General features: G+C 39.2%; 1 protein-coding gene across 4 annotated transcripts in view; it reads left to right on the top strand.

The window, feature by feature from the left end:
- Nucleotides 1-25,907, top strand: part of SAMD3 (sterile alpha motif domain containing 3) — a 73,556-nt gene that overhangs the window by 29,688 nt on the left and 17,961 nt on the right. For 3 of the 4 annotated variants that reach the window (XM_062639716.1, XM_062639714.1, XM_062639717.1), the window contains exons 1-6: nt 6,428-6,749; nt 6,841-6,946; nt 7,667-7,856; nt 11,918-12,028; nt 21,402-21,587; nt 21,898-21,982. In XM_062639716.1, coding sequence (XP_062495700.1) covers nt 6,868-6,946; nt 7,667-7,856; nt 11,918-12,028; nt 21,402-21,587; nt 21,898-21,982 — 651 coding nt within the window. In that variant the 5' untranslated portion in view covers nt 6,428-6,749; nt 6,841-6,867. Of the gene's footprint in view, nt 1-6,427; nt 6,750-6,840; nt 6,947-7,666; nt 7,857-11,917; nt 12,029-21,401; nt 21,588-21,897; nt 21,983-25,907 lie in introns of those variants that run through there. The other variant, XM_062639715.1, reaches the window with a different exon arrangement.

Raw genomic sequence — 25,907 nt, 5'->3', positions numbered from 1 at the left:
GTAACTGCCTAAGATTGAATCACAAAGCTGATTTCTTTTAGCTAGTTTGGGAAACAAGTTTAACTTCATTAATTCACCATACAAGTATAACACAAACATTATATGGATGTTTTGAATGCACAATATCTACCTATCTTAAGCCTGGAGCAAGGTGTTTTCTTCCCCCTGAGATCCTCACTCTAGGCCTTTCTCCTGCAGAAGAAAAGGTCTATTAACTAAGCTTGTGAATTCTTTTACTTATGTCATTACTACAGTATCACAACATAACAGGAGTGCATAGGTGTTCAAACTTTACAGTTCCCTATCTCCATCACGCAGGTAGAGATTATTGATTTTCTTTCCACTGGTGGCTTGAACTAGCGTTCTTCTACCAGATGAAGAAGTCATGTAAACACCCCACATCTGGATATGACAAGGAGACAGTAACACAGAAGCATTGGGCAGAAATACCAGTTTTGTATTGTAATACAGTAAGAAATTGACTGTGTGTGTCCTAAACATCGATGAATTAAATAAATGCAATCACTCTGTCCCTAATCCAAAACAGATGTGCAAACATCTATTTTGGATTAATACTGTTACTTAGGTCATCCTTTAGAACACCTTGTACATAAAGAGCTTGCACCAATGGATGCCAAATTAGTTAAGCTACTGCTTTTAGTGTATAAAATAGGTCTATGAGACAACCTGTTTTTTTTTTTTTTACCATCTAGCTCAACAATACCCAGCTCACCTGGTTACATATGCCAACTCTGTTCCTTAACACAAAAATGGATCTGTCATTATGAATTAATACTACAAAACCAAAAACATACATCATGTGTTAGAACTTAGTTATTCATCATTGCTTACATAGTCATATGATGGATAAGCTGGAGGAGGAGTACTGTCAGTGGTTAGTAACCATATAATTTAGGATTCCTCAATCATGCTGAAATAGAAATCCAAAAGTGGTAGGTGGCGGCTTGCACTGCTTAGCAGCGGTGCTCCACTCTGACTCAGTGATTCCTAAAGGCTATCAGTATTTCTTACCAAGGAGGTCCTGCCCAAGGGTGTCCTGCCCAGCTCTCTGTGGAAGGAAGGAAAGGCTAGTGCAGGAGAGACATACTGCGCCCCCAGCCTCCCCACGTCTGTCTAACTTCAGCATGAGCCAAACAAACCCCAGAGTTGTCTTTGCCTGATCTAGGCAGACCTGGGACCTTTGCTTCAAACACATTCACTTGCTTTATTCTTTCAAAGTGCTGATGAGCTGTGAGCATCCTACTAACTACTCATAAGGCGTAGCAAGCTCTAGTTTTCCTATCAATACAGTGAACGCCTGAAAAGGGACCTCTGCACAGATTCTCATTGGCTGAACAAAACTGATAGTGTGCAGTCACCTGTCTTTACCCATGAGCGTAGTTTGCTCCATTTCAGGGTTTCCTCCTATGTCTCTTCCCAGTAACTGTCACTCTTCTACCCGGCAGATTCATCCAGCTGATCAAATGCCAGCAGAATTCAAAAGCCTTTGCTAAGATTCTTGTTTCTTTGCTGTCTTGTAAACAGTTCTTGATCTAGCTAGTAGCTCTTTTTGAGGTTGAGCTATCTCAGACATGTGGCAGAGAGTAGTGACAATATATTTCATAGAGACTAGTAAAGACCGTTCTCAGTGAGAGGTCAGATCCTGACTTTGGGCACGATTGAGTCGTTGCTTGGCAAAATCTTGTGTTGATGCAAGACTTGTTTTAAAGATGTGCACTTGTTTGTTGCGGTCCCTGTGAATCTGGAAAGACAGTGCAAGTACAGAGTTCTGAGGGACAAATCCTCAAAAATATTTTTTTCCTCTTTAAAATTTATTCCAGCTGCACTGGTAGGTTGTTTCACTGCTCAAACGTGGCCAAAAAATTCTTACTTTGAGTGCAGGTTGTATTACAGACTAAAACCAATTACAGCAAATGTACAAAATTTAGGTGATAAGTTTCGTAACCCCTCTTAGGTAACGAAGGTGTAAGTGTTCTGTAGATCTGGGAAAACCGTGTAAATGCCATATATCCATGTGATTCCACATAGGAGACCAAATTTATGTCATAGCTCAGCTATGCAGACTCACTTAGGGATATGTATCTCTTTCTAGATGTCACCCAGGCTAAAAAGGTTTCTGTATTCATCCCTTAGGAGCAACAGAGTGGCTTTGTCAAACATTAGCAGCTTTGAGGTGCCAACTGAAGCACTTACAAATTGCCACCAACCCTTTTTTATCAGAATAGGTTGGGTAAGCTGTTATTTTTGGCTAACCTTAACCATTTTTTGTAAGGTCATGAAGACTGACTACTAGTTCAGCTCTCTGAACTGATTAATGATTCTAAATCAAGAATGGAGCAAGCAAATAATAGAAACTTACACCCATCCTTCTCAGTAATTAATGGATTAGCTCCACCACTATGAGTATTCCACATGTTATTCACCAGGAAAGCTTGAATGGGCTTCAAATGGGAATGAGAGTAATCCTGCAAGAAGCAGGGCCAGTATAATCCAAGAAAAATTATTTGAGGGAAAGGAGATGAGGATATTTCCCAATTGTTTTTGGAAGTGGAATAGTTGCTACTTACAGTTTGGGTTTCTGGCCTAACTTTACAAGTCAGTGGTCCATTAAGACAGAAATCTTTGTTGTTATAATTGATACAGGGTTAACCAATGTACGGGGGGGTTGTACAGGGGCGTTGTACAAGGGGGTTAGATGAATTTTCTTGCTTAAACAAAAGTATTGTCTGTACCTATCATGCCTACTAAGCAGAACAAAGGCACTAACCATTGGTAAGGAAAAGCAGACACCTGGTTCTACTGACAAGGAAAAGCAGAGGCCTGATTCTACTGATAAGCAGCTATTGATAAGGAAAAGCAGATGCCTGAAGGGGGAGATGCAGAGGGTTTATGGCTGGGACACCGACCAAACCCGAAGACTAAAAGATGAAAAGTTCAAGAAGAGGAAGACTCATTTACTTCATCTTGAAGACCCCTACCCACAGGAGGAAGACTCAGTTACTTCGTCTTGAGACCCCTGCCCATGACCAGAGGGGGCACTGCACAGGCGCAAAGGACCTTCTAACTCATTATAATACGAAGCAGGGATAGGACATGAATATGTATAGGCGTATTGTGCAACCTTATGAATATATATAACTTTAGAGAATAAATGTAGCGGGAAACAACACTGAGACATGCATGACTTAGAGGAATTATCCCCGCGTCTCAGCGCTGAATAAAAAGCATACCTACTTTACAACTTTAACGAGTTGTGGAGTCAATCCGCACATCATAATGCACTGTAACAATGATCAGCCTGCACCTTGATGACTCTAGGGATATAGTTCCACCACCTATTTTCACTCAGTTGGCCAGGGAGTTGTTTAAAGGCACTGATCCATTCAAAACCCACCATACCAAAATAATTATGTTTTCAGCTTAGCCTGCACTGCTGACTGCATGATCACACAGATGGCTGCAAAGAAGAGAGCTGGATTGTGACTGTTGTGATTTAGGCTGCTGTGAAATCACACTACAGGGCTTAACTATCAAATATCTCGGCATCTCTCAGTGACAGGAGCTGGAGTCCTTTGCTAAACCAACTTTGAGACCTGGCCCTTTACAATACGCACCACACAGCTGTGATGTATAGATATGCACATATCACATTCCTCAGTCTTGTATTAAAATGTACTAAAATTAACCTTAATTCCAACCTCAGTGACATTGACATGGAGGCCTGTTAAAGGCTGTGGTATTTGTAACCTGTGATGGCATAGAGTCTCTCACATATCAACACATATACTAGATATAATAATTCACTTTTCTTTTCTAAAATGTTTTGATGTATAGGCTTATTCATTTAGAAGTGTCACTTCAAGTTGATGGTAGCTCATCATATCTTCTCATAAAACAGCTGCACAGTAAATTAGTGCATGCATAATATGCCTTTGACAGCACAGGTGTGCTGGTCAGGAACCTCATCTCTTGCTATTGTGTAGAAATCTGTAGCATAGACGGTCTTTAGCTTGATCTGATTAAAACCACCAAGATTTTCACAGAATCATAGAATTAACCAGGCTGGAAAATCAACTACTGGATTTTACAGTAAAAACAAGTGTTATCTTGACTCATCATAGGGAAAATTAATTTTTATTAATTTCACTACTTAATTTCATAAACCACAGCTGGTTAAATCCTAATGATAAGCATTTACCTTAGGTGTTTGAAGAAATGGTTCACAATATTTACTATGGGCTGTAATAATGGGCTGTATTTATTAACAGACAGGGATCACTTATATGTAGAACTATTCTGAATTTTACTTTTAAGTTATGCTGTAAATACTGTGTCTTTAAAATGTTGCCATTGACTTTTAACATATTCAGATTTTTAAAAGTTAATTGAAGAATATAAATAATCCTGTGTTTTACTATGCCAAGCTCAGGGAACACTTCACCGGGTAGTCTTTTGTTGTTACTGTAATAAATAGAATCATTAATGAATACAAATCTCAGTATCCATGCTCAGTTTTTCTCGTTGCCTCCATAATGCTGATAGTAGTCTGATGTGCCCTTTTATTATCTCCTTTATCCATAGAATATGCAAGTAAGTGAAATAACTTTTGAGAAACATTTCAAAGTATTTGTGGGTAGTGACCCTTAACACATATTGTAAACAAAAATGCTGAGTTGTAAATTGGGACCACCCTGTTGAGAGCAAGATGTTAGGTAGTAAATTGGGACAACTTTGTTGAGAGTAAGATGGGTCGGTGTGACCTTGGGGTATGTATAAAACAAGAGTATCCTGTTAAGGTAAGAAAGGAATGAGGGAGACAGACTGGGTTCTTCAAGGAACAAATCAGAACAAACTAACCTAAAACACAGACACAATTGTTAAGTACTACACAAGAGTCTTTTCACATGCATAAGCACAGAGATCAGTCAGCAGAAGAGTATTGACGACCATCAGACACCCCTCGAGACTACCACTCGGCAAGAAAAACGCATGAATAATTAAAATGCAAATATTACAATTAGTTCCAGGAAATCTAATGAATATGTAAGACATTTTCCGGAAAGGTTGTAAATATGCATAAGTTTGTTGGGTTTGGATGCTGCTTGTAGACTCCAGGGGTGCTCACCTTCGCGAAATGATTCGCACGTGCACCCAGGGCTACAATAAAGAATGCCTACTGTCTAAAACTCCAAATCGAGTCCTAGAGAGTTTCTTCTTGCAGGATGAAGCAGGACATTTTCCATCATTTCAATGTATCTTGCTACTTTCACGCTGCTTGGCTGATAAGGCAAGTATCTTTCTGCTTTGCATTTGGTTTTATCTTTAAAGTTTTGGGAGCCTTTTCCTTTCCTTTCCTTTTTTTTTACCTTACTCTTTGCAAGGAAGTAAGAAGTGTGACAGGAAGGTGTGACTTTTAATTTACACCAGACTTCTCAACAAATAATGACTTTTCACACCCTGTTATTGCTGTTTAGCCTGGGGGAGGACTTGTATGGCTACTGTTGTCACATCAAATTAAATCCACTCATGTAATTCAGAAAGACATTCCTCTTAAGCTTAACCCTTCTAAAGTTGCTGAAGTCTAGTGGCACAAGAGCATAAGCTGAAGTGAATGTGTTTTGGGGGTCTCTCTTGCTGAAGGATGAAAACGAGGATGTTTTTATTCAAGAATGGTGCACGGGGCTTTTTCGGAGATTAGTTTTGGGTTTTCATAGTGCAGTGAGCCAGATCTTGGTGAGGTTTGTGTGGATGAACCCTCATGTTAGAGCCCACTGCAGGCTCAGAGGTTGTGCATGGGTACATTTCAGGAAAAGAAAGGTTTGGCCAATGATGCCAGACACTCGTGTTTTCATATGAAAAAAAAAAAAAACAAACAAACCCCAAAACAACAAACAAAAACCCAACAAACCCAAAAACCAAACAAGCCCTTGCCTGAATAAGTTCCTCTAATATTGTTTGTTGTGAATTGCAAGTATAGTCATAGAGCATTGGATGCTCCTTTATGTACTAGGGCTAAATCACCCTCAGAGAGTTTTCTACTGTCAAGAAGTTGGCAGAGTAGGACAAGCTTTGGCTTTGTAAATCATCTCCTGAGGTTGCAGCTCGTTTTGGTAGGCGATGTGCCCCCCTCACCTCTATTGAAGCAAACCCCTCGGGGAGGTTCACACGAGACGGGCTAAATAGACTTACCGGGGATAGGAACCGGGGTCTAGGTCCCGTCTCTGCGCCCTCTTCCTTCTCGGGGCTCCCAGAGCATTTTCCTAAGAAGCGCTGGAGCCTCAAAGACAGGACTAACAGGAGGAGCTGCCCCCTCCCCTACATTTTCCAGGAGCTTTATTGCTCCTAATTGCTGGTAATTGAGGGTTAAGTATTTGCCTGAGTACCTGCTTGGTGGTACTGAAAGGGTTAAGGTGCTTGATTGACTCTAAACATATGTGTGATAGAATCTTATCTGATGGTGGGGTGGTTTGGTTTTTTTTCTCTCCGTAAAATGTCAGCCGTTTCCTGAGGAGCGTGGTGGTGGTGAATTTCACACCTTTACTCTCCTCTGTGTGGAAACCTGGGTGTTAATGGTACTGGAGCAGGTCGTCTTTTACAAGAAATGAGACTGTCTTTTAAAACAGAGGGAAAGCAAGGAAGGGAGAGGAGGTGAAGGAAAGGATCCAGGGAGACTGCCACTTGTAGCAGGCATTAGTTGGATTATTTTGTGCTGGTTTTATTCAGAGCATGTAAGTGTAACATTATTTGCTAAGTACATTTTTTTTCCGTATGAAGTGTTGGAGCTTGACATAAAAATAATCCTTTCTTTTCATTTCATAGTGAAATTTTGCATTGCAACACCTGAAGATGGAAAATTGGTCGGTTGATCAAGTCTGCAACTGGTTGAGACAAAGAAATTTAGGTGAACTAGTTCCTAAGTTTCGGGGTAAGAATTTTTGTTGTTTGTGTGGGGTTTGTTTAGTATTTCTTTCTGTGCCTTTAAATTGGTACTGCCTACCTTTATTTTTTTTTTTTTTGGGGGGGGGGGGGGGGGGCGGCATGTGTATGTATGTATTAGCTTCAGACTTACAGAAGTTAATTATGACTAACATAGATATGATAAATCAAAATAAGTGTGCAAACTCTCTGAGAAATCCTGGGGGATGAGATTAAGCCTGAACGTAAATAGGTACACCTCAAATCAAGCTGCCAGTTTAAAAAGGCCTATTTTATATCATATTTATCTTTTGAAATAATGCAACTGTACTGTGTAAATGTTTTATGTCTGAGTATATAAACGGTCTACAAAAGAGTGCATGACCGTCTGTTATGTCAACAGGCTATTTTTTATGTGTTTTCTTCAAAGAAAATTTGCTTTTCTTCCTTAATCAAGTAACAGTCTGCTGTGGTCTAAGCAAGGCCTGATTTAAAGCATTAAAATAGCGCCCTGGTTTTTGGCTTTTTGTCAGGGGAAAGCATCTGGCCAGTGATTGGGACTCCTGGTGCTGCTAGGAAAAGGACAGTATCTAAACCAGCTTTTTAACAATTGAAGACCATCAGGAGTAGAAAGCAGCCTTGCCTCTGACCTGTCATGATGTTTTTAGGCATATAGAAGTTACTGTAACTGTAAAGTTATTTTTCAGAAATTCTTTAATTCCCTTTGCAGAAGAAGAAGTAAGTGGAGCAGCTCTTCTGGCTCTTAATGATCGTATGGTGCAGCAGCTGGTGAAGAAGATTGGGCACCAGGCAGTGCTGATGGACATGATCAATAAATATCAGCAACAAAAAAGTGGTCTAAAATCCCTTACATATGATTCTGAAACAGCTTCTCAAAAATTTCCAGAAGTAATTAGTGGGTGAGTTCATATATGGCACAGAAAGTATCAGTTTGGGTATAGCTGTATTCTTTCTGTAACACTTTAAAACTCACATTTACTAGCTCTTCAGCTCTAATATGTAGCTGATTTTTGTACTTTGAATACCTCTAACAACATGTGAAATGCAAAAAAAGGTTGTTACTTTGTGGTTTTAAACAGGGCAGCAGCATTCCTGAACAACACCATTAATTAAAGCTGCTCTTCATTTCCAGTTCTAGGACCTAGTTTGCATTTGGATGAAGCATCATCAAGCTTCAACTATAGCTAAAACTTTCTGTATTTGTGATATTAAGGTTGTGAAGCAGTTCTAAATATTTGCAAGTCTGGGGGTAAAATCGCGATTTAGCCAGAGATGGTATTTGTGTCACGGGTATTTAAACACAGTCTCTCCAAAAAAGCTCTGAATTTGCTCTAGGTGTAAGCATTTAATGATCCCACCATGTGGAACTAGATAGATTTTTAGAAATAAAATTCCACAGAGATTGTCTTAACTGGGCATGTTCTGGCTTTTTTTTTTTTTATTTCTTTCTTGTCTGTGGTTTCTTTCGTGGGGGCAGAGGTTGGTGGTTTTGTGGCTGGGTTTTGAGGGGTTTTTTGGTTATGTGTTTTGGTGTGGGTTGGTTGGGGGTTTTGGGGTAGGTGGGTTGACTGGTTTCTCCCCTATCCCACCCCTTCATTCTGATCTATTGTAAATCTTGCAGGATTATTTTTTTTCTGATGTATTGGCTGAAGAGAGACATGCTGAGCTCTGAGTGCTCTCTTCTAAGCCAAAGAATTCTGACAGCAGAGAATGTCTTGTCATGGATGCAAAATGCCCTTTTTTGAGGGAAGGACTCTAGCTCTAAGTCTGTATTAGTACACAGTTGTAGCCAAGTAGGAATAGATCTGTAGAGCATTCTTTGTTGCATTTGGCTTGATCCTAAAGGAGTCCAGTTTGTGCATTCTGAGATGACTCTATGGTGCAAACCAAAGCATGGTAAAGGATGACTGGGTTATTTCCAGGCAAATTGCACTCGTGAGCATAACTTAACTTGCTCATACGATACATCCTCTTGTCCTTATATTTATGAAACCCCTTGGGTAAATTGTCCTGCATCATTACAGGGAAAGAGGGTACAGGAAGAATATGGTGTTACCGCATGTATGATTTATCAGAGACCTGAAGTATGCAATCACAGCCAGTCTTGTTTCCCTGCTCCAGGGTCTTGCCTCACTTGATTTACAGGAAGCCTCCTCTTTGGAGGTAGAGCAAGTGTCTGTTGTGAAGACTGCTGCATGTGGGCCCTGTACTTCATGAGAAGGGTGGTAGACGCATAGTGATTTCAGCAGTGAGATTCAGAAGAAAACCTGTCCTTCTGTTTAAGGCAGTGCGAATGCTGCTCTGAATATTTAGATTTTATTCTTGACTGTCAGAAAAATTTGACTAGACTGTATCTCAGATGTGACTGTTTCCTGTGTACTTCTCAGCTCCTGTAAATCAGGCCTTACTGTCTCACAAAGGGCATAGAGCTGCAGCAGTGTGAAGGCACACCTTTTCTGTGAAGTTCTGCAGACTCCAAAAAATAAAATGCTGAAATTCTCAACTATTGGTGAATATAATAGAATATACCTTAAAATCTGTCTTACCTAGAGGTCTTGCCTGGAAAAGAAGTTGCTGGTATTCTTCTGTTTATTGGGAAGAAAAGTAAATAAGCTGCTGTTTCTGAAATATTTTCTGTGTCAGAGTCAAGAACAGTAGAATAAAACTCAAGCAAGTTTAAGAAATGCATTGAGTCATGTATTTTTGGATGAATAAAAAATCATGATATTCTATGCAGCTTGCAGTATAGAGTGATGCAAAAGCTCCTGTGGTAAACCCAGTATTTTTTTATAGGCTGTATCTTCATACGCAGATGGCTCTAACTCTCATTTCTTAACTCGGGAGTGCTTGTGTTTGTGATGTAGTTAGAAATTATTTTGTCTGGTACATCTTGAACAAACTCTCATAAGAATAATTCATTTTGACCTAATTCAAGGACTCATGACTAGAAGAAAGTGTATGAGGCACTGTTTTAAAGTAGCTTTTATTTTTTTTCTTGGTATGCTGCTTTGACACAGAGGAACAGAATATACAACAAAACACAAAATTAATGGATCCACAATATATGAGAAGTGAACTCACATTTCCTTTGTTGCCCAGTTATGTGAGGCTGAATTGCAGTCTTGGTCCCTGTCACATTTCTTACATGGATGCTATCTCCAGTGCTTGTTGGTGCACCCCGGGCTAGTCACTTCTTTATCCTGCTGTCCTTAACATGTCTTCTAACTGCATGCGAATTGTGCTCACCTCACCTTTCTTCTAGAAACAGAAGTCATTGGCTGGCATGGAGTTTTGAGTATGGTAGGTGAACACTTTCTGTGTGGAAGTAGCAGACTTGTGAAAGGACACCAAATGTGACTTGCCTCTCCAGCAGTTTGGATTAGGACATAGAAGAAACATCTGTCTTGTGTCTCTCTAGTAAGTGGAAGTGTTCTGGGTCATGCAATAGAAACTGTGTTTATGTGTGTCCTGGGTTCAGCAGTAGCAGTCATTTTTCCCCTTCTTGGTAGCTGGTGCAGTGCAGTGTTTTGACTTTCAGCTCGGGAACAGAGCTGATAACAATGATGTTTTGGTTTGGCCAAGGACTTTGTGAGCCTCATGCTCTGCCAGGGAGGAGGGGGAGCCAGGAGGAAGCAGAGACAGGACACCTGACCCAAGGTAGCCAAAGAGGTATTCCATACCACAGCACGTCATGCCCAGGATGTGACTGGGAGTTAGCCGGAAGGGCTGTGAGACGGCAGGGTTGGAGGAGGTATCGGTCGGAGCTTGGTCGGGCTTGGGGGGCTAGTTATCGGTCGGCTGGTGGTGAGATGATGTATTCTCTTCCCTTGTTATTTCCTTTATCATTATTATCATTGGTGGTAGCAGTAGTGATTTGTGTTATACCTTAGTTACTAAACTGTTCTTATCTCAACCTGTGGGAGTTGCATTCTTTTTGATTCTCCTCTCCGTCCCTCCGAGAGCCAAGAAAGGGGGGGAAGTGAGTTACCTGACTGGGTTTAAACCACGACAATGTGCATATGAGGAGCTTGCCCGTAGATGTTACCAGGTAATAGCAAGATCTTTTCCAATTCAAGACTGATTGTTTCTAAAACCAACATAGAGAACATACTGGATTTTTTTTTTTTTTTTAACTAGAAAGCTGAAAAATACTGATTTGTGAAAAGCCTGTGGCTTCCAATAGTAATCTTTCATGTGTGAGAGCAGCTGAGGCTGGAACAGTTTATAAAGCATCTTTGAAGTTGGGAGGTTCTGAGGAGATGAGGTTCAGAAAGGAAGCTGTATCATCCCCCCCTCCCCAGATGGCTGATGACAGCTATGAATTCTTGGCAGCATAACAATAGCCCCTATCTTAGCTCTGCCTTTCCCCCAGTGCAGGGTAAAAATGCTGATGTTTGCTTCTACCAACAAAAGGAGAAGAAATAGATGGGAAAATGAGGCTGACTTGAAGGTTTAATATGGACTTACTTAAACTCCGGAAGAAACAACACTTCAAAGTTCTAGTTGAATAGAAACTGCCTTATAATACCATGTAAATCACTCTTTCACCCCTCTCCTTGCATATTGTAATGTTTAGTTATTCCCAGAGATGCCAGGTTATGAAGATGGCAGTTATCCTGCAGCTCTGAGAAGGTTTATTTTCTTGGGTTTTGTATCAGTATAGTGATTACTACACTACAGAATATTATTAACAATTTTTCTTTTAACTTCTCAGAGTCTGATAATTGAACTGAAAGGCTGATTAAGAGATATCTGCATCACATAAAATCATAACTGTTCAATAAGTATGTTAATTTCTCTCCTTTTCTATTTCTGCCACTAGTATTTTAAAAACCTAAAATATCTTTTTCTATAAGTTGCTCAAAATGTGGCAATGAAAATATTTATTTATTAAATAAATTAATAATAATTAATATTAAATATGTATTTATTTAAATAATTTATTTATTCATTCTTTCAGGGTTACTGACAGACAAATGTTAAATTCTTCTGGTCCTGTAGAGCAGAAAAAACATCTGTGCTCAACTGAAAGGGAAGAAGGACTAATTGATCACAGAGTGCTAAAGCAAAAGTGAGTCATTTCTAATGCATTTACTAAATCTTTGTTACCTTTCAAAACCCACATAAGCACTTCTTTTTTCTTTGTTAAGACTAAAGAGATAATTTTTCATAAAAATAATCCTAATTATTGGAGGACAGGTTCAAGTATATCCAGGTATATTTAGAAAACAGCCGAAGCAGGAATTTATTAAGATCTTACTGAATTAAATAGTCTAATAGTATTTTTTCTGCCCCCCCCCCCCCCCCATCCTCAGCCCTTGCTCACTGTCTCATATGTTACCTTATGCAGAGGGTAATTTATAGGTTTGTTTTTGTCTAGTTTTTAAAAAGCCTTTTTTGCAGATGTGTCTTCAACAGCAATCTGGTAAATTAATCACTACAGAGTGGAATATGGCTATAAAAATATTCACACTTGAGTCATCTTAAATATAGCACTTGGGAAGATAAGCAAGGCAATTGCACTTGTATGCTCATTTTCCTTGGGCATCAAAATGAGGCTCCCTAAAAACTGGAGGTGAGATGAAGTGCTGGGGGTGGTTTCTTTCCCCCTTTTTTTTCCTACATACTCTTTTCTCCTTTGAGATAGGCACTTAGTATTGGAAGAGCCCCATTCCTCTTTCAAGGCAATCGTTTTCTTGTTTGCGAAGCTTAGTTATCCCCCCGTGTTCCCACCTTCTATAATTTCTACTCCTGCTATCATTCTCCCGCCCCCCCCGGTTTGACTGATATGTTCACTATACTGGTATAAGGGAAGGTCTTCTTGCAAAAAGAAGTCTATTTTTATAACTTTAAAAAAAGTAACAAGGAGTTGGGGATAAGGCTGTCTGGGAACAGAGTAGAGAGCTTAGTGAATCATAGTTAATGGTTTTAAAATAAAGTCCTGTGACGAGCTTCAAAAGAACAAAACCAAAACCTCAAAACCTAAAGATCCTGTCAGCATTGTTATAAAAGAAGCAAACCCGAATCACTAAAACTGTTGGAATAAACCATTAATATGATCTTGTAATGATGGATTTTAGCCTGTGCTACTAAAGAATACTTATTTTTAATTAATGATGTGTAATTGGCTTTGTGCTGTATAAAGAGTTTTAAATGAGTTATATGAATCAGTGAAACCCAGAATAGAACAGCTTTAGGAAATGTTCTCAGCAAATGTTGTCAGTACAGAACTTTCAAAGGCCTATAATGGCCTCTTAAGGGAAAGGGACTGCAGAAGAGCAGTGCCATTTCACTTTGGGATATGGAAGCAGGGGAGGAGGGAAGTCTGCTGCTGTAAATGAAGTGCCCCTTCTCAGTGAAGTAGTAGATGCCCTGAAAGTCAGTGGAGCTGTGATGATTTGTAGTCTTGGAGACCTGAGTAAATTTTATGAGGGCTTATCTTTAAAGGTCAGATGAGAAGCTGGCATATGTCTTTCTCAGAAGCAGCTCTTTAACTGACTAAGACTGAGGATGGAATTGAAGAGCCCTTGCATCATTTAACTGCTGAACTAGGTTCATCCCAAGCTAAATACTATTTTTGGATGTGAATGCTGTTTTATCTATGTTTGTGACTTGACCCACACTGACAAACACAATATTATAGAGTTTAGGTTTGATTTTTCACACACACCTCCCCCCTCCTGCTTGCCTTTCCCTAAAGTACCCACTCAGAGCATTTTCAACAACTAATGGAAAATTTAGTGTTTTATATGCTTGAGGGGATTATGCCACGTATAAGCAGGTTGTGAAGGGCTGAAGAAGATGTTTTAGAAATTTGATCGTGGGAGCAGAAAAAGTTGCTTTGACTAGAATATAATGATAAATTCTTAGTCTGGAGTATAAAAGTAAGCTTGCTGTCTGCTCTGCTAATATACTTTGAAAGCTAGGTTGGTTGGTTTGTTTTTTCACTCAAGTTCCAGTTTATGGATTTATGCGAGGTGGTGAAGAGTGATTTTTCACATCATGTTAAGGGTGTCTATTTATTGCATTTTGGTATAATGTTAATTGATATTTCTGTTAAATCGGGTAATGGATTTCTTCCCTTACTTTAAATTCGTAATGTTTAAATGTCTGTGCTTTTGCTTCTTTCCCCTAGTCTCTCATCTTAACTTATGAGGAAAGGGAAAACGTAGTAATATAGGGAGGTGGTTGTACAAAGAAAACACTCTGGACTGTCATTCCAAGTAAGAAAGAGGGTAGGTACCTGGCCTCACTGTTGAGAAACGGATTTGGAAGAGCAGCTAAGAACAATGATGGCTCCCACTCTTCCTTAGTGAGTGTTTGTTCCCCCTGGCTATATGGCAGCAGAGCAGTTCATATACGCTCTTCTAGAGTGAGTTCTGTCAGGGGTTAGTTTCATTCAGTAGGGATGTTTTAAATGTACAGTTCAAATGATCGATATCCAGACAGTGTTACATTTGTAGCTTCTGTTTTCTCATTCATTTCATCTATAAAAGAGCTTAGAAGTTGGGATGGGTTTTTGTTTGGGTTTTTTCCCCAGAAAACACCCATGCAACTATAGCTTCAATAAGTGTCACAGTTTTTGCTTGAAATGACTTCATGGGTGCTTTTCTAGATTATTAGCACTGTGAACTGGCTAAAAGTGTCTCTGTTTCCTGTGGAGGTAGTCCTAACAGCTGTGTTAAATACACTCTTTATTACTAAATATTACAAAAATCAAGGAAGATTGATAAAACACAAAAATAGAGTGCCAGTCGAAGCAGCAATTTTATAATTTCATTTCTTTTGCATTGAAATTGTGCATATGTGTAAGCAGATGAGGTTTGCAGGTTACTTCTGTGAGATAACTGCTAGCAATTACAGAAGTAAAAATAGTCTGTCTTTTTGTCAGTCTCCCAGGAAGATTAATCTTGAAGCAGTGCTTTTCTGTGAAGATAATAAAATAGCTACAGAGGATGATTCAATAAATATGCTTCCCCTATACCTGCTTTTCTGTATCAGAGCATCAGCAGTTTGATGTCTCCTGGCAGCCTGGTGTTTATCTTGTTGCTAAGACAGAGGCTGTCATTACTTATAAATACCTGATAGTTCTGTGAAAATCTAACCTTTTATTGGTTGGTTTATGCATTCTGTCTGCCTTTCCTCAAGATGTTTATCAAATGACATCCCTAATGTATCCTCTTTTCACTGTTTCCAATATAACAGTCCGACTGTTTCCTTCAAGAGTGATGTCCTGATACAGCTTTATTTGTACATATATTCTGTCTGTAAAAATGTGTTCTGTAACTCTTGAGTGTTGTGTAACAGATTTACTGTTTGAATGCCTTGCAGTAATTTGCTCAGAGAAGGCTGATGTGCACAAGCAGGATAACAGGTGTTTTAGCCAGCCCTGACAGCCTTGAGTTTTTCTGTTTGCTGTGAGTTTGGAAGATATAGTCAGTGCCCAGCTAAACCTGGGCCTACTAAGTGTTCATATACCAATAAAGCCATTAGCAGCATTAACAGTATATTGGTGCTGGTGTCTGCCTAAATTTGAGCTGATAGCAAGGATGATGAATTGGAAGATGTAGTTGAAAATAGACTTATGTCCAAGACAGCCATGTATGTATGCTTGCCAGCTGTTGTTCATCCATTTCCTCTATGCAGGTGGCTTTCCTGCTACAATGAAAAACCCACTGGTAGGGACTGGAGGTGAGCACAGCATGGAGCCACAGTGACAATGCCGTATGACTCCTTAGCTAGGGCAGTCTTGCGTCTAGTTTGGTCTAATTAAAGGCCACTGCAGAGACTACTGCGTAGGTGCATCTGAAGTGTGCTTTAAAAAGAAGAAAGGAAAAATAAATAAAAAAGAGCAGCTAGCTTGAGAAATTGTCACTTGGTTCACTATTTCTGATGATTTTGTTTCCCTTACAGAAAAGAACAATTATTGCTTTTATATGTATGTATACAAAAAAAAAAAAAATCTCAGCTTCACCATGCCTTTGTACATATATATATAACTGCTGAGTTTCCTAGCTTCTATATAGAAATTTTATTGCTGATCTAACAGAATTATTTCTAGTAGATGTGATGATTTTTATTCAATTAGTTCACATTGACATGAAAAGAAGCCAGAACCCCACCCCTATGTTTAGTCTTTGACAATATTTGTTTTTTGTGGGGTGTTTCGCTTTTGGGTTTTTTTTCCACACCAGTCTTACAGATGACTTTCAGGAAATACTAATTGTATTGTGCTGTTTAAGTTTAGCAAAATCATTAAAACAAACAAACAAAAAGAAGTTATTTGGATGCAGTATAACGCGTCTTACATGGGTGAATGCAAATAAACCCTGTTTCTTTAAAATAGCCTGATTTAGCTGGCAGTTCTGTCAATCAGATTCCCCAAGGAGCGTTTTCTCTCCCCCTGTCTGTAACCTACAGCTGCTGCCCTTGCATGAGATGGAAGTGCAGAGCCTTCACTTATATGACGCAGCTCCTCAGAATGGAAACTGTCAAAAAATGTTGACTCCCTCTAGAAGAAGGTTGTGTCTGCATCTCTCCAACTGTGTTTTTTAAGCTGATTAATTTTGTCTGGAACTTTGTGCTTGTCCTGAATGTGACGGTTTCTATTGCAAGAGTACTGCAGGACAAACTGAAACGGGAGCTGCTCTGAGAAATAGGCAGCTATGGTGTGTCTCTTTGCTCCTGCATCCTAGCTTACCTGGAGCTAACACTGCTGCAGATAACTCCTTGTTCAGTCTAAAAGATACCTGGCCATACGTTTAGTGGGAACTGGAAAATTAAAAGACCTCATCAAGCACTAGTAGACTACTAGTCCCAAGCTCTAGGGAGTAATTGGGAAACTGTGCATTTGTCCTGGAAAGTAGGGATGGCAATGAAGCACATGAAGAAAAAGGCGTAAGAAACTTTCAGACACTGATCTCAGAAGTGTGAATAGAAAAAGGGAACACTATTTTATCCCGCTATTAAGACGGGGAAAAGAGGTTTTTTTTTGATATTTCATTTTCATAATCTTTTCCTTTTGATGAAATAACCTTTACAGCCTTAAACATTGTCATAAAGTTGAAAACATATTATATATGAGCTGGGGAAATGGAACATTTTCTACAGCTGCAGACTTCTCCTTTCCTTCACATCTGCAAGTTCCATGTTTTCTCTTCTGTTTTTTCTTGACTTTGTAGACATAGGCTTTTTTCTATCCGACAAATATTCAGACAGGAGTCTCTTGCTGCTGTGTGGTGTAGACACATGAAAGGTTAGGCCTTAACCTGCGAAGCCCGTTGAGGCTTCACTCGTGCTGAGTTTTATCTGGATGAACTGAACATGGGAACCCGTTGATGTCAGCAAAGTTCTGCTCAGCTGTGATGTCCTCTGATTAACTGGGGCCTGAGCTGATGCGAGGTGTAGTAATGGGTGCTCTAGACTCATGAACTTCATAAAGCAGGTAATATAAAAGCTAGCTGCACACAGCACGTATATGCATGTGCTCAGTTAGCTTTTAAGTCACTTTTATTCCTAAATGAACTGAAAAGATACAGGAAACTGTATCCTTCTTACCAGTATGCTCAAGTAGCTTAAAATTGACAAAGTCTAATTATGATCTTGTTTCTAGGACCCTACTACACTTTGCACTGCTATCGCTGTCTATACTGACACCAAGATTATTTTTACTGCCTTGTTACAGCTAGGACAGTCCTTGTTGCACAGGACAGTGAGCTTGGAGACCATGGTGATGTGTCCACTCACTGCTCTCCAGTGAAGTCTGAAACCTTGGGACTGGGGATGCCAGGGATTATACAATTCAAATAGGTAGGGACTTTGGGGGGTGGTTGTTTTGGGTTTTTGGTGTGGTTTTTTTGGTTGTTGTTGTTGTTTTTGTTTTTTTTTTTTCCCAGCTGAGGGAGCCAAATGGCTCCTCTCAAAATGATGTTACTTTACACTTTTTTGTCTTGGTAAATATGTTGTGCATGAGCAATGTAATGGAGCCAGAGGAAGAAATAGTTGTGTGAAACAGTGATGTGACTTAGCACAGTAAGTAAAATGGTCATCTACAAAAGCTGAGGGGTCAACAGCGCTGTGACTAGTTGTGGCCTTGCTGAGGAGACGATTCTATTCTTAGCATGCAGTTCCATATTGCAGTTAAACATAAATGTTGCTTTGTTTGCTTTCTCTTGCCTCATGGGGAGGCATTTTGGGAACCTAAACTGTGAGAAAACTAAACTGAGAGGAAAAATTAAGAACTCTTTCACTTGTAGCTTCTTGAAGTAACTTGCCACAAGGTTAGAGGCTTCCCAGTGCCAATAAGAAAGGGGTAGAGACATATGACAGTGAGAGAGAGGGGGCTGACATTCGGCAGGAGCTAGCCATCAGATTTAGTTACAGCATCAAAAGTCTCCAGAACTGAGAGGTAAATAAAAAAAAAAAAGTGGTAATTTGCATTTTGGGATTTGGATCTTATGTCTGTCTCAGGTTAGCTGGAAGACCAGGAAGGGTTGGTTAGAAACAGGCTATGTATGCTTGTACCTAAATCTCCAACTGTTGTAATCTGTTCTTCACAATCACAGAAGGTCTTGGCTATGTTCATAAATCCCAGTGCATGTACAGTTTAACTGAACTCTTCTTTCAGTTAAACAAATTTGCATGCAAGCTTTTCTGGGGATGTAGTGTGGAGTGGTGTCTCTTTTCAAATAAACTTCTATTTCACTGTAAAATATTACTGCACATATTTAACATGCCTCCAAAACAGCAATGATTCCAGCAAACCTAGAAAAATATTTAATCTCTTGCACTGTGGAGACTAAAGGAATTTTTGGATTTTATTTGGACAGAAATGAAGTCTTTTGTATTGGGTAAAGCTGAAGTGAAATGGAATTTGGAGCATATTTATTGTACTGGTAAATGTGAAGGGACTGGCAGAGGGGAGAGTTCACATGCTTCCCTGGCTGTTAGCTATCCCAACTGCAAGAAACCTTTATTTCTTCAAGTAACTGGGTATAGTTCAGTTTGCCTGAACTGAACCTGCTAAAATATGAACTGCCCCCTCAAAAAGGGGCAGCTTCACTGATGTTAGCAACAAAAGGAATTTCAGTGCTGCTCAGATACAAATTACCAAATACTTAAACTTCTGTCCATCTTTGAACTAAATGATATATCATGTTGAAGAGCATGTAGTAATTTGCAGCCTGTCTGCTACATCACTTTCATCAGTGAAGTTGGTGAAAATACAGGATTCAAACTTATAGGCTACATTGCTCCTCGATGCTACACTGAACATCTGCACTTTATTTGCATAGGAGGGATTTCCAAGTGACTTCAGAATCTGGGCTGGGTTATAATTTCCCATTTGTGTATTAGTTTATCACCAAATAAGGACATGAATGTGTCTATGTGGATATGTTGTCACTCTTGCACAGCTTTTCCTTCTTTTGAGGCTGCAAAGTACTATTAGAAGTTCACTGCAGTTTGCATCTACTGTTAATCATCTGTGTCCCATACAATCTGGAGAGCTTGCAGTGACAGCAGCCCTGACTATTTTGTACCTGTTTTACATGGGGAAGTGGTAGTGCTGTGAGTACTGCTACTACTGTGAATATAACTGTGAGGATTAGATGAGGTTTCTTTTGGGTTGACTTTTTTTTTTAACTGTCTGCACTGCATAGCAATTTGCCATAGTGCTGGGTTTGGTGCAGTTGTGCCACATCTGCAGAGCTTTTGCTAACCTGCAAGTTACATTAAAAGATGCCAAGTTGTTGTGGCAGTATAACCAGGTCAACGAGGTTGAAAGTCACAGTCTAATCCACTCAAGAAGATACTAAGGTTGTAACTGGCCCAAAATGAGTTGCCTCCCAGGTATATAGTAGTTTTTCAAACTTGTAAAAAAATCTATTGCAAATGCTCATTCATTGGTATTGCAGTTCATTTTGCCAGCTTAAAGATATTGGCTTCCATGGGTTTTGTTGCTTTTCTTTTTGGATGTTGGTTGTTGTTGGTTGTTGTTTGTTTTTAACATCCTTACCCGGAAGAGTCTGGATAGCAAAACCTTTCAGTGAAGGCCTTGCTAAAAAACTGTTCACAGCTCTTATTTATATACCTAACTCTCACTTACAGGCTACAATAGAGACCTTCATTTATTTATTTAAGGAATGAAAACTTATGTATGTTGACTGAGTGAAATTTAGCAGTATTTCCCTCCATAACTTTCATAGACTCAAAATCTAGTACAGCTTGGAAGGGACACCAGAGCACGCCTAGTCCAGCCACAAGTGTTTGTGTGGGAGGTTTCCCTTATATCCCCCAAGTGGGTAATTCTTAACTTGAGGCATAAACAACACATATTTCAACAACTTTAGTACCTATCTTAATTTCCTTCATCATTAGCAGAGGGAAATATATAAGAGAGAACATCTGGTCTGATTTAGATGTCTTTGGTTGTTCTGCCATCCTTCAGTGGTGTTTGTTTCCTTAGTGAATAGAAAGGGACTACAGATGATTAATTTAGATAGACCATGTAAGCATCTACATTTTTCATCTATAATGATACTATTTTATTTTTAAAATTCTTTAAAAAAATCTACTATTTTTTTTCCAAATTGCTTTCTGCAGTTTTAATTAAACATAAAATGTAGTGATGCTACCTACGTAACAGGACTTTTTAGTTGTCTTTGTTACTTCTCATTTGAGATTTCTTTGTTGTCTGGACCATTATGACTGGAAAGCCATTTAAGCCTGCCAGGACCATTCTATCTTGAGTCAAGGTGGCTCTTGATTGACTTCCACCTCAATTTATCTTTATTTTTCCCTCTGTTCCTTCAGAATTAGGGTTTGGTAGGCTTTCTGGAGGTGGGAAGCATTTGGGTAACCAGTGGTGATATCCTGCCTAAGGCTCACCCCAGCTGGGGTGTGACATCTGTAGACAGTGTTGATGGTGGTCTTGGGAGAGGAGCTGCAGGTACTTAAGGATCGAGCCTGCTTTATTTCCAGCCACGTGCTGATGGTAATTGCTTTCATTCCTTCCTTGCTTTCCCCTTCGGGAGGACAGTCTTAGCTAATGACATGGATAATATTTTATTCAATTAAGCTGTTCGTCTTACTCTTGCTAGTAAGTTAGCAGAACTGGTAGAAAACTTACAAATGATGACAGATAAAGTAATTTGCAACAGTAGCAAGTCCCCAGTGGCTTCCTCTGCTCTGCCTTTTGCTTTCAGATAGTGGCAACCTTCTAGTATCTGCTGATTATAACATTTCACATTTGACATCTGGTTTTAATCCCATATTGATTGCAGCTTTTGTAGATATTCTTTATGTAGAAACCAAGAGAGGAAGATCTGAATTTCTATAGCAACAACTTTCCTTTGTGTTGAGTTTTTGCTTGTATTTTATTTGCCTGTCTGCATCCCCATAGGAGAAGGATGTGATCATGATGGTATAATCTTTTTCCTTTACAGAAAGAATCTGAAATCATTTTTTACAAGATACAAGACGTTGCAGTGGACAAGTTCTTATGCTTTGCCAGACTTTCCTTATGATGTCAAGTGCATATTAGCAGAAAAAAAATGCCCTGATCACAGTATGAGAATAAGAATCATTGAATTTTTACAAGCAGACATGACAAAATACCTAGACGGATCACTGTGAGTAAACATTATTAGATTTATTTGGGGGTATTACCTATTGGCTGCAGAAACAAGTTTTTTTCAAATGGATGTAAAACCATTCTTTTTAATAAGCTTGCTTAAATAGAGGAGACTAAGGGCCTGAAACTTGTTGAAGCCAACAGGAAGATTTCATGCAGAACTTAAGGCTATTCCCCTTGTTATTTGGAGGGGAATCAACAGTCTGAGAAATAGTCAATTTAATGTAGCTCAGTAGAGACTCTAGACAGTGTCTGGTACTGTCTAGAATACCAACTATTCCTTTTACGTCTCTGTCTTGTTTGCACAGGTATCCAACCAGTCAGCAATATAACATAGTTGTCAATGCTCTGCTGCAGGCATATCCCTTCCTTGATGAAGATGGGAATGGCTTTGTAAGTATTGTAAAGAGTATTTCATCTTGAAAAGTACAGGCTTTGTTTGGGTTTTTCTATTTATTTGTTTGGGTTTTTTTTTTCACATAATCACAAGAAAATAACCTACATCAGAGGAAATCAATATTGATTTCTTATGTACTGGCTCTATTCAGAGCTGTAAGCTTTACTTTAAGATGTTTGGCATATTACATTCTTCTTTCATGATTTTAATTAAAAATTAATCCAGGTATATCCATTCCTCAAGGCCACTGTGAGATCATGCAGACCTGTACATGAAACCCCTGGTTGCTTGTTGGGTACCATTTTTTTGCTGGATTGATTTTTCCAAAAAAGATAAATTTAAGTAAATGCGACTTATTTTTGTTCATAAACAAAGAAGCTGAGTCTTTAGGAAATTGCATGAGGACTAATATGACTGAGGCTCTTGCAGTTTACTATGATCGCTTGTGTGTTAGATATCTAGCTACAGTGTGTAGTAATACCAGAGGTTTAAGTATGTCTGGAATCTAGGCCTAATTTAAAAGAAAAATAATTATTTGAAAACACTGGTTGTGAGCTCAGTGGGGACAGAAAATAAAGCAGTGGAAGGAGATGACTTAAATTTGAACTACTTTTTTTCACTCTTGTGAACTCTGGTACATATCTGTGGTCTCAGAGGACAGTATTCACCTTTTGACTTCACGTCATTGCTTTGCCATGTGATTCTTTTATAGCATCTTGTAAAAGCTTGTGAGACTCAGTGGAGACTGTTAGCTTTAAATGTATATAAATATATCTCTTGTGTGCAGTTACTGCAGAAAGCCCAATAAATAATTTTGAAAATAAAACAAAAAAAAAATGGGAGGATTAAGGGGTGGCTATTCTAGTTCTCCCCTGAGTACAGGCAGTGGAGGAGGGAAGGGACTAAAGAAAACAAGCACATCTTAGCGAGGAGAAAGGGAACAGAAGGATGAGAGCACAACAGTCCACCCTTATTTTTGATCAGGATGCCAGTCTGAATACACCAGTGGGGGTCCTTGGCCACTGTCCTGGGTCATGCTAAGGCTTCATCTGTCTCCCTTTGTGAAGGGGAGCTGCAATGACATTCGGGTCAGGTCCAAAGACCTTTTTACAGCCTCTAACTTTTAAAAAATATTTTTAAGCCAGGCTTTCAAAGGGCTTTATTTGCAGCAGGACCATAGAGGGGGTGAAACTACTTATAATTCCCTTGTTATAAGGGCTCACCATTTTCCAGATTGATCCCAGAGCTGGTGCTGGCAGGGACTTCCAAGATGTTGTTCTTTATATTTTGATATTTCTCTCATGCTTACTAGAAAGCATATCTGGAAGGAACCACCGTAAGTAAGCAAGGAAGATGGAATTAGCAATTCTCAATATTGCTAGTCTAATGCTTCTAAGTTGGCCCCTCTCTGTTGCCTTGGTTGAGGTACGAAAAAAGGTGTATGGTGTCTGTATACTTAAGTTTAGAGGAGGGGGTGAGAATGAATTGCTATTTTTATTTGCCATACTGTTAGACATTTTGTTCTTCCTTCATGATCATAAAGGCTATAAATACTTCTTTTTTCTTGATCAGAGATAGCTGTGTGTGACAAGAAAAATAGCTTAAAACAAACCCTACAACATTTCCAGAGCTACTTACCATGAGGCTTGCAGTAAAACTGAATTTGTATGCTTTTAAGAAACAAATGAACAACAGCAGCCAAATTGGCTAACCACCATTTCTTCATCTGTTCTCAGAAAAGAGTTTTCAACAGCTGAAAAAAGCAAAGTTTTTGTAGGCTTTTCTTTCAAAATTGCCCCAGGCTTGCACGGGACTCTTAAGACCCACGGCTTTCTGGTCCTGATAACAGTATTGATTCACAGGTCTTGTAAGATGTAAAATGTTGCTTATTGAGAGGTTTTGAGTGCCTTAAACTTGATTATTTATAATAATTAGACATTATAACAATTTTTAATAGTACATTGAAAGTATATAAGAAAAATAAAATAATAATAAAATATAATAATTGACCACCCTCAAGATACTCTTTTATTTGTATTTATCCTTTTTACATGGGTTACAACCAACCATTTGGAAAGAGTCACTGCCCTTATTTCATTTCATTTCAGACAACGTGTTGAAAATTGTGCGGTTTAAAGAATTTATGTTACATGAGGAAGAAAAGAGAGGGCTCTCCCACCCACACAGCTTGCCAGTGGGCTTTGCGTAAGCAGCTCCCTTGAGCTTGGGGCTGCCAAGGGGTGCCGTGACACCGGTGAAGCCCAGGATGCCTGTGCTCACTGACATGCCTTATTTATGTAACTGCTGCACGCAAAAAGATTATTCACTCGTAAATTACTGCTTTTAATCTGCGTGTAATCCTTTCCCTCCTATGTCAGACAGACACAGACTAATCCTTCTGCTCCCTTACAAGCATTGTAAACCTTCCTGGGGAGCTTTGGGTGGGTTGTTTGGGGTTTTTTGAGTGTGTGTGTGTGTGTAATTCACAGAAAATAAAGGTATCAGCTAAAATATGATTACAAAGGCATCTCTTTTAGAAGACACGTTACCCACTAGGATAACCCCATAAATGTATGTGCTCACAGTCTCATTCATGACATAGGTATGTGAGAAGGGACTTGTCTAATCTTATGAGAATCCTAGTACAGAAATAGATTTAGTTAGAACTCTTATTTTATCTGAGGGTGAGAGGATGAAACAGATGAATGTTTTGAACTTTGAGGGATATTTAAAGCTCTGCATAGGTGTCAGCATATTCTGTCTTGTGGAAGAATAAGCAAAAATGTCTTCTAGCCAAACAAAAGTTTTCAAAGGAAAAAAACTATGTAAAACTCAACTAAGGGGACATTTAAATTGTCAGCTGCTAATATATTCTGGGATGATCATGTTTTAAAATAATTTAACACCTGTTGAACACTTCAGAGAAGCATTAATCTAAGGTTTTTGTTTGCCTGCTTTTTAACAGCTTTAAAATAACAATGTTCTAAATAAAGGTTGCTAGGCATGTCATTTTGGGGTATTTACATCAAGATGCAAATGCATAGGACAGAACTGTAAACATATTTAGGACTCTTAATGGTTCAGGCAGATAGCAAGCAGGATTTTCAAGGCGTGTTGTCACCTTACTGTTTTTGGAAACAGTGGCTCTTTTTCCTTGTGTTCAGGATGGTGACTTCATGACTCCTGTTCTGGCAGAATCCAAAGTCTGGAATTTACGTACTAGAAATGCAGATGGATTTATTTCCAGTTCTTGGATGTTCAGGTGTGACTGGCAGTGAGAGGATACTTCTGTAAGGGCTCATTGGTGGGTGGTAGAAAGCATCCCCCCAGGAAGGGCCCTGGTTGGCCCAGGTCTGCTCAAGAAGAGCCAAGTTAGATGCTACAGGAGTTTTGTCCTTGGAGCTTTTCCACTGTCATTTTTCACCATTAATAGAGGTCTTGCTTTTAGGATTGAGGGCCTGTAAGTCATCTAGTGCCCTAGGGAGGTGGGCACAGTATGTTCAGCAGGAGAAAGACATGGTCATGCTGCCTTCACCACTGTCTGTTAAGAAACCCTCCTAACCATATCCTGTGGGTGAGAAAGGCAGGCATGTCAGACTCGCTGCAAAGAGACATTATTTCTTAGTCTTCTTTTACTAAATTCTGGTTTACACCTAAGTTAACCCTTGAAATAGTGTGACCTTTATTAGTAAAGGTCACAATATTGGCAAGAAGTTTGGGGTAATCCTTCTTCTCTTTAGTTTCAGTTATGTCAGCCTGTACAGGCTTGAGTGTAGTGTTAAGTGAGCATAGTACTGGAGCTGATTTTAGAAAATGAGGTAACAGATGTTTGAATATCTCTTGCCATGTCCTGTCATTTGAAGTCACTTCTCTGACTAATTTTTGTTCACTCTGACTGTTGAAAACCCCTCAGTGACTGGA

Source organism: Pezoporus occidentalis, unplaced genomic scaffold (genome assembly GCF_034315485.1).
Source record: "Pezoporus occidentalis ecotype Australia unplaced genomic scaffold, CSIRO_AGI_Poc_V1 ctg61, whole genome shotgun sequence".
Lineage (NCBI taxonomy): Eukaryota > Metazoa > Chordata > Aves > Psittaciformes > Psittacidae > Pezoporus > Pezoporus occidentalis.
The sequence above is the reverse complement of the archived record's forward strand: the minus strand, read 5'-3'. Positions and strand labels throughout refer to the sequence as shown.